We start from the raw sequence: 8,922 nt of genomic DNA on the forward strand, positions 1-8,922 counted from the left end.
TGATTTTAGATAAATTAATTAGAAAAAGGCAAAGCAAACAAAGTAAAAATATGTTTTGAACCTCCTCGTCATTTTATATGGTACTAATAGGTATGTAAATAAAGTAAAAATATGTTTTTACTATATTTGATAGAATTCAAGAGTTGTAAATAATTCATTAATTTTAATATTTTTGTGATATTTATTATTCTTTTTATTTTAGGAAATTAAGATCAATCATCTAGGCACTGCAGTGGATCAATCCTTTGTGTACAGAGATTTGTATTGTATTATGTAAGATATGATGATTTTATTCTTATATACAATTTTTTATTTCATATAAAATAGGATTAGAAAGCACACTTAATTCTAAAATCATTAATTGCTAATGCTCTAGGCCGTTATGGTAATGACATCATTATTTTATTTAATAATTAGTAACTATATATGACAATGTTGGTATTTAGTGAATTTAATTTGATAAATGTGCTTTTTATGGTATTTTCTATTTTTAGTAAATTTTTCAGATTTTTTGAAAATTCTTATATACTATAATGTGCGTATCACCCGATATTCAACCGATATGCCGCGACGGATGTGGAACAACCGAGACCGCGACGCGACCGCGATCCGCGATGGCGAACCATGGCTGGACGATGGGATGAAACTTTTTTCTTGATAACAATTTGGAACCGTTTGATGGTTCTTGATACCCAAGACATTCGAAATTTCTAGATTAAAGCCAGGAGCTAAAACAACCGAAAAGAGTGAGGAAAGGGCTTGCTTTGCCGCTGCATTTTACGTACTGTAGCACTGCCGTCTTGAAGAAATAACGCGCGTGCAACCTTTTTTTTTTTTTTTTTAATTTACCAAATAATGAAGTAATTTGCTTAACAAAAATGGAAATAAAACAAAATCAACTGAAATAAAAATGCTAAAATTCTTTGTGTTTGATTGATGATTTTTCCTTTTTTTTAGAAATATAATGCAAAAAAAAACCCTTAAAAATAATGAGCCTAAAAATCAAAATGAACACTAACTATCGTTTAATTAATGAAATAACGCAAAAATAATAATAAAAAAAATTGAATTAAAAAACAAATACAACTAAAATCAAGTTAAACGAAATTTTGGTGTCTACAATAATGCCTTCATTTGGCCTCTAAATTGCCATCACTTTACATGTGTAATAAGATGCTTGCCAGATATTTAGTAATTCAAATGTTAAATCACTGTTAAATAAAGGCTCAAAAATCCTGAAAGACTGATCATTTTGGCATCAAGAAATGTCCACTATAGTTTACAATACAACTAGCAAGATAATACATCCCAGCCTACACATTCACCCACTCCAAGCAAAAACTACAAAATTCTAAATGAATGTGTTTTAACTATTAGATTGAACCACAAAATGATCACTAGTAGCTTGTTACAATATGCTAAACCAAAGCTATTCCATCCTAATTTCTGGATTTTTACACCAGCAAAATAAACAACAACAACAGTACCAACACAATTGCATAGACTAATTTTCTTTCTCTTGCTCTTAGCATTCTTGCTCCGTAGCAAGCCAGGTATCAAAGCAATGGATCTTTGGCACATTACCGGATCCTACCACTCGAAATAGTTGCAACCTTGTTCATCTCTTCTGCCTTTCACAGTCAAGAAAATAATGCTTTAGAAAAAGCTTCAAATTCGAAAGCTGAAGCAAGAATTTGAGATGGCCCATACCTTCTTCATGCCGCAATTGAAATACCTTCTTCCAAGGCTATTGTGTGTCCAAGAGGTAATCATCATTACTTGCAACTTACAGTGGCAAAACTTTTCTAGTACCATGACTACGTAAAATGAGATTAGAAGACAAATCTGTCAAAATTTTGCAACAAGTGTGAATTGATGAAGGAAACCCGAAGCTCTTCAATCCTAATCTCTACAAGTCTTTCTTTCTTAAAAGGTGAATTCAGCTACAAGGGGTTTTTCTTCAGTTGGGGAAGAACAGAGAGAACAAAAGAAAGAAAGAAAGTCTGGGTATTTTGTTCTTCCACACAGCAATAACCTAATTATATAGTACACTAATACTAATTAATATAATTAACTCCATCTGCTGATTGTGTTTTGTCTTTGTTAATAAAAAAAAGGGACCAGAAAGCTTGAAATAATTTTTTACAAGTTTCCACTTTTAAAAAATTGAAAAAGAGATTTTAAGTGCCAGCCCGTACTCTCACATGACTTGTTTCTGGCAAAAAATTGAATAAAACCCATCAATTGTCCACTTTCGAGCAAAATTGGATGGATTGGGAACCACATTTGTTTTTGAAAATAGATTGGGGAGTAATTTCACGCATGGGTTATAAATTGGGGACCAAAACTCCAATTCTTCCTCTCCTCCCTTCCTTTTTTTTTTCTTTTATAGAAAACAAGAATAGTTGTGTTAATGAGATTGTAGGAATTCGTCTCGTACCATTTGTTTGACAAAGATTCGCGGAGAGTTTCAAAAAAATTCTGCAAAATTGCCCGATTTTGCAAAGTGAGTTAAACTATGCACAACCTCATTAACTTGTCTAGCAATCCAATTTACATCAGTAATATAGTGTTCTAACAAATTTAAACAAACATCCTCAATTATCAAGCCAATATCCAATAGAATGTTTTCATTACCTTGGATAAGTTTGATAGCTGAGAATGCATCCCCTTCCAAAATGTAACTTGGCAAATGAATGGAACCATCCTATATCTACTTGAAGACATATGCAACATTTTTGGAAGGATGCTTTCAACTTTCAGGTTGGTTTTTTATTCTTCTTTGCTTCAAACTCCATTGCTTTAAATGTTTTAAACATTTTTCCCTTGAGTAGTTTGTTTGGTTTGAGTTGTAAATTGTTCATTTTGAAGTAATTCGGCATGCAGAATTAGAGATAATTTATATAAGTATTCTTTTTAATTTTAATTATGTATATTTGTTGAATAGTTTGAAGGCTTCTTTTAAAAAGAGGCATCTTCATTTATGATTTTAGTTATCTGCAATTAGGGCTAAAAGTGATAAGTGACTAATTTACGTAAGAATTGTATGATATTTTATATTATTTTTAGTCACTTTGGGTATATTACTAGAAGAAAATGAATGATTTTGGCTATAATTGGTGAAAAATGCTTTTAAGTGGTTAAATGAGGTTTTTATCACTTTTTACTTGGATTTTGTGCATTTTGACAGTTTTGACACATTTTGGTATTTCGGCTATAACTTGAGCTACAGTGATCGGATTGAGATGATTCTTGAACCAATTTGAAGATAAGAGATAGATCTATAACTTTGGTGAAGACATTTGAATCCAGGTTGAAGGTTTTCTAGGTCAAAAAGCCGAATTACAGTAGTCAATTTCTACTGGTCGAAGCTGGAACAGGGCACTGAGCAGGTAAGGGTATTTCGGTCATTTCTCAGCCTACACAGATCCAAATGAGGTGATTCTTAATGTATTGGAAATCTAACTCAAAGGACTACAAGTTTTATGTTTTGGTCAAGAGATAAATCAGCTTTTATCATCAAGAAAAGTTCAGTTGAAGTTGAGTCAAAGTCGAAGCAAAGCTGGAAATTGAGCAGAAAGTGGCCAAAAGGTCACTGTAGCAAGCCGGCCGGAATTTGGCCGGATTTCTGGCCGGATTGTGGTTAGAAAAGGCTGCTCTGTACGCGGAAAACTCAATTTCACTCCTGCCAACTCACATGCGTTGCTAGACATGTGAGAAACATTCCTAGCTGTAAAAGGAAGGTAGAGGCCTCATTTCTTGACCAATTTTCATCATTAAATAGCCAAATTCATTGCAAGAGAAAGGGGATGGGAGACCATAGAAGAAAAATAGAGAGGAGATACGGGAGAAGCTTGGAGTGCAGAAATGTAGCTCTTTCATCTTCCTAGTGTTAGTTTAGCTTAGTGTAGAGTAGTATAGATCATCCATTCTTGTATCTTGGCTAGATTAGGATGAAGATGGAGATGAAGATGGAGGAGTTGAAGCTCAAGTGACATGGGTTATCTCTTCTCCAATTCTTTATCTTTTGTATCAGATTCTTAAGTTTGGTTAATATACAAGTTCTGGATTTTGTGTTTAATATGTATCTTTAAAGTTTATGCCTTGGGTTTGGTTGAACTTTCTGTGATTGTTGGTGTTTATTATTTGGTTATTTGATTGCTATGATTTGAGCAAGTTATTTAGCACTTTAACTCTTTAAATCATGATTAATCTGGTACCATTAATTGTGATTATCTTATGTGTTGTTTCTGCAATGAAAATTGAGATTTAACACTAGTTCAAGAAGTGCTAGACATAGGGAGTACACTCACGAAAGTAGAGGTGCATCTATGCGGTTTTAGTGATTGATTTCATGTAATTTCACTGAAGAAATGAACTTGTAGGTAATTTCATAACCATGAGAATAGGTATGGATTAGTTATGAGTATAGTTGATTCACTACGAAAGTAGGTTTCACATGCATAAGGAAATTACACCATAACTAGCCTAGATAGTAGTACTCAATGATCCAAATATAACACTTGCATGAGTAGTTAGGGATACCACAACCTAAGGAGCTTTCATTTGTTATTTTTGTATAAGTTCAGTAGGTTTCATTTTCTATAATTCATTGATAGTCTAAATAATAGGGAAACTTTAGTAATACCGGTAATTATTCACTCTTCCTCGTGGGATCGACCCGATATATATTCTAAACTACTAGTTGACCTGTATACTTGCAGTGAACGGGTGTAATTCATTTTTTTTTTAACTTTTGCGTATGTAAAATACTCGTCAAAAAGCATTAAACCCCTGAACTTTACCTTCAGTTGCACTTTAGTCACTTCCACTCAAGAGATAGGCACTTTACCCCTTGTTTTTGTTTTAGGACAAAAATACCCCTTCTATATTATTTATTATTTTGTTTATTTTTTCTCCTTTTTGGCCCTTTTCTTTATATTTTTTAAATTTTCGCCCTTCTCTCATGTAAATAACTATTATCTTCTCGTTGTTATTAATATCTATATATTAATTAATGTTCTTAAACTTATTCTTTATTTATTCAACCTTTTTTTTTTGTTTTGGAAGTAATAATGATCATAAAGTTTCTGCTATAACAAAGTATATGTTATCTACGTGAATAGACTATTTCATATATTACTTAAATCATTATGTCTAGAGCATAAAATAAAATAAATTTTAATAACAATAGTATAATATTCAAATCGTAATGACATAGTGATTAATCAACTATACATAAAAATAAAAATAATATTTTCTTTATTTTTTGGGGCAAATTTTAAATGTTAAGTAATTTAATATTCTAGTTCACTAATATCTTTTTAAATAGTGAAATTGCTAGTAATATACACTTTGATTGTGACATGCATATATCAATTTTTTACACTATACAATTTTTTTTTAAAATTTTTTAATAGTATAAATAAATAAAACAAGAATGGAATTATAAATAAAAGATAATTACGATATTATATTAAGCATACAAATTAGTGATACTAATAGAAAGTTAAACCAAAAAGTGACATGAGAGAAGTGAAAAAAATAATAACAATAAAATAAAAAAAAAGAAAGTAGTGGAAAAGAAAAAAAAAAGAGAATGAAAAAACAAAAAAAATAAAACAAATAGTAAGGGCATCTTTATCTTAAAATGTCAAAGCACAACTAAATGTAAAATTTAGGGGGTTTTAGTGCATTTTATTTGTGAAGCCATTAGATTGTCTATATATTTCTGTAAAATTTATTTTTGCTTATATTGCAAGTTCTTTGTGAGTGTAGAATAGTCGCCATGTGGCTTAAACTTTGTGCTGATTAGCTAAGTGCGCTGAATACTGTATACTCTGAGTTGTGCAATTCAGCCTTGTGTCAATTGCTATTCAAATTTTTATCACAGATTTCATTGTTTGAAATAAATTTCCCATATATGTTTGGTTACTAAGAAAAATATTGAGAGAATATAGAAAGTTAATGACAGTTATTAGCAATTATTAAAACTTCTGTGAGTAACCAACCGTTTTTCTTCAAAATCCTACAAATTTTGCAAGACACAAAATGCATGAAAATGCGAGAAAAATTTTCAAAACTTTGCAAGACACAAAATGCATGAAAATACTGTATACTCTGACTTGTGCTATTCAGCCTTTTGTCAATTGGTATTCAAATTTTGATAACAGATTTCACAGTTTGAAATTCGTGTCCAATGACAAGTTTTGTTGATACAACAAAGGATATAACAAATTTGATACAATAGAAGTTACAACAGCTTTACCATGCAGGCGCATGATACATCTAGACTGCCTGCCTAAAAGGGATAAAGCATCACAACAGGTAAGAAATTTGGGATGACAGCATGTAAGATATTCCGAGTGTCATGTGAGTTCAAAATATTTGTTAATGCAACAAGAAATAAAAATAAACAAAAGCCTGTCTGCTCTATGGAATTGATATACATTTTAGTAAGTAACAAATTCTTGGCTCAACCCAAAAAAAAAGGTGTCATGAACAAGGTTCTTTAGTTGTAGTAATATTTTTTTCCCCTCTGATTTTGACAATCAAAGTAAGCTGCTTTCATTTGTCATATCCTTTAATGCAAATTCCCTTGCTAGTCAAGTTGTTCATTGTCCACTAAACAAAAATATTCTTTTCCTTAAAACAAACCGGCTTCAATTTGTTTTGGTGTCAGTCAAAATTTTATTTCTAACGAACCGGCTACAATTTGTTAAGATACTCCCAATCACCTTTTTATCTTACATAGTCCTGCTCTAAAAGAATGTTACAGTAATTTTTTTTAACAAAACTCGGGAAGAAAAAACAAATTTAAATTAAGCCACGGGGGACACCAATTATCGTAAATTGGACAAATTCAGGTTGCAAAACAAGTATAGGGTAGATTTTATTTCAGACACATTTATGACATTTTCCGGAAGGGAGATGAACAATCAAAGTACATTTCTAATAGTACATAAGAAATGTTGCAAAAAAGCTGGTAGACAAATATTGGTTAATATACTTCCTCCGTCCCATATTTCTCATCTATGATGACAAATATTTTGAAACATTCCGAAATGGAAAGCTGCGGAGGGAATAACAGTTTTGTTGCTACTCTGATACAAACTGATCGAGATACTCATCGATTGCGGTGCATTTCACATCGGGATAGAGCTCCGTTGCCTCCACGCCAAAAGAAGCGTCGATCTCAAAGTTGGCCATTTGTCCCTTCACAGAAAGAGCGTGTAACAGAGACAGGATGGATTTTGATGACATTGAAGCCTCTGCATGAGATACAAGAAAAGAAACCACTTTAATTAAAACTGTAGAATAGGTGAAATTAGTACTAGACGACTATTGTATGAAAAAAAATTTTCTGAATTGCACGGGATTTTTTTAGGAATAAGCAGCTCGTGCACTTTGTTTCTCTTTGTTAAGTAGCAGACCTCGGATTTTCTCAAGGACTTCCTTCTCTGGAAGGTAAATCTTTTCGAGGGTCTGGCCAATTTTCCTTTCCCACAATGATACTATTTCGTTGCAGGACAGACTGTTGGCAGGTGATCTAAGGTACACAATCTTGTTCAGGGTCCTTGGATCATCTGCTGCTTTAATGGTGTATGCAGCTACATTTTCTTCCTCCGAGAAAAAAACTGCAACGAAACAAAAAATGGAAGAAAAATTAAGAACGGTGATCTCTAAAACATGACACTAAACCAATCAAAAAAATGGAAGCGGGCAAAGCTTCTTTTGGATACCTTTTGGATTTCCATCACCAAGAATGACAATTTTGTCTCTGGGAGGACTTGCAGAGACAGAGCCTCCAAAGGGGTTAAGGAAATAATTCAAATAACCAGCATAAACATTACATACTAAATAAGTGTAAGGTATCCCTTCAGCTTCAACAGCTCTGCGGATCTCAGCTTTGGAGCTGTAAAAGCTTGCGGCAGGCTCAACAACGCCATGCAAACGATCCACATCACTTCCAAACTCAGAAGGTAGAAATCTCTGAAACCGAATACAGCTCTTTGTTTAGGAACTTGTGGGTTGACAGGGATAACGAAAAGAATTTGTTCAACAGCCAGCAGAGATTGGATCAAGGAAAACAAAAAGGAATGTATAAAACTGCATTGTGCTTACTTTGATGTTACCAGCTTCTTTAATTGCTGCAATTATCTTAACTTGATGAGCCACGAAATCTCCCCCGACTGTCGAGATCACTATATCAACTTGTTTGATTGCATCTACCAACCGCTGATGATCGTGTAGATCTGCCTGTTCAGTTCATACGTCAGTGTCTATAATTTCTTGAGAAGAATTGAAATAGTGCTTTGACAATGGAAAAAAGATACAACAACGCACATAAAGAAATCCGACTCCCAAACTCTTGAAGCTCTCTAGGATGGCTGCCCTTTTAGGATCTGAAATTGTGTTTTCTCGGACCAATGCAAAAGTTGGGTGCCCTGCTTTTGCACTTGCCTCCACTACGTATTTGCCAATGTATCCGGTGCCGCCAATGATCAAAATCTTGCTTTTCACAGCCATTTCCAACTCTAGGATGGTAAACTACTGTTGCAAATTGGATACAATCTGTAATTTGATGAGTTGAAGAGATGCAGAATGTGCTTAGTGACCATAGGCTGCAGCTCCGTGCAAGATTAATTTATAGAGGAAAAAATATTGAAAATGATAGCCCTGTCGCTGCCGTTTCCTTTTGATGCTCTATTGGCCTCTAAAATTTCTAAAATGCTCCAAGGATTAATCTTCGTACTCTATGGATTCTTATCGGCAAATGTCAACATAAGTTGGTTCAGTTGATAAAGACGACCAATTCCTTACGAAGAGTTACATGTTCAAATTTTGCTATCAATATAATAACTGTATTGGTAGGTGATCTATAGAAACCTTGTAAGCAACGTATGGTCAATCCTAGGATAT

General features: G+C 33.1%; 1 protein-coding gene across 1 annotated transcript; it reads right to left on the bottom strand.

Moving 5' to 3' along the window:
- Positions 1-6,861: 6,861 nt before the first annotated feature.
- On the bottom strand, positions 6,862-8,695 carry LOC113751878 (isoflavone reductase homolog PCBER-like). The gene is made up of 5 exons (XM_027296025.1): positions 8,347-8,695; positions 8,125-8,259; positions 7,743-7,992; positions 7,434-7,637; positions 6,862-7,271 (listed from the first exon to the last, which is right to left on the bottom strand). The coding sequence occupies exons 1-5, from the start codon at positions 8,527-8,529 to the stop codon at positions 7,099-7,101; spliced, it is 945 nt and encodes a 314-aa protein (XP_027151826.1). The 5' UTR covers positions 8,530-8,695; the 3' UTR covers positions 6,862-7,098.
- Positions 8,696-8,922: the final 227 nt, after the last annotated feature.

The sequence above is a fragment of the Coffea eugenioides genome, chromosome 11 (genome assembly GCF_003713205.1).
Source record: "Coffea eugenioides isolate CCC68of chromosome 11, Ceug_1.0, whole genome shotgun sequence".
Taxonomy (NCBI): Eukaryota; Viridiplantae; Streptophyta; class Magnoliopsida; order Gentianales; family Rubiaceae; genus Coffea; species Coffea eugenioides.

Excerpts from the sequence above, each read along its gene's own strand:
- LOC113751878 (XM_027296025.1), bottom strand. The coding sequence starts at position 8,529 with ATGGCTGTGAAAAGCAAGATTTTGATCATTGGCGGCACCGGATACATT. Across the intron at positions 7,993-8,124 it reads AAGAAGCTGGTAACATCAAA|AGATTTCTACCTTCTGAGTT; the intron begins GTAAGCACAATG and ends ATTCGGTTTCAG. Across the intron at positions 7,272-7,433 it reads AGTCCTTGAGAAAATCCGAG|AGGCTTCAATGTCATCAAAA; the intron begins GTCTGCTACTTA and ends TATCTCATGCAG.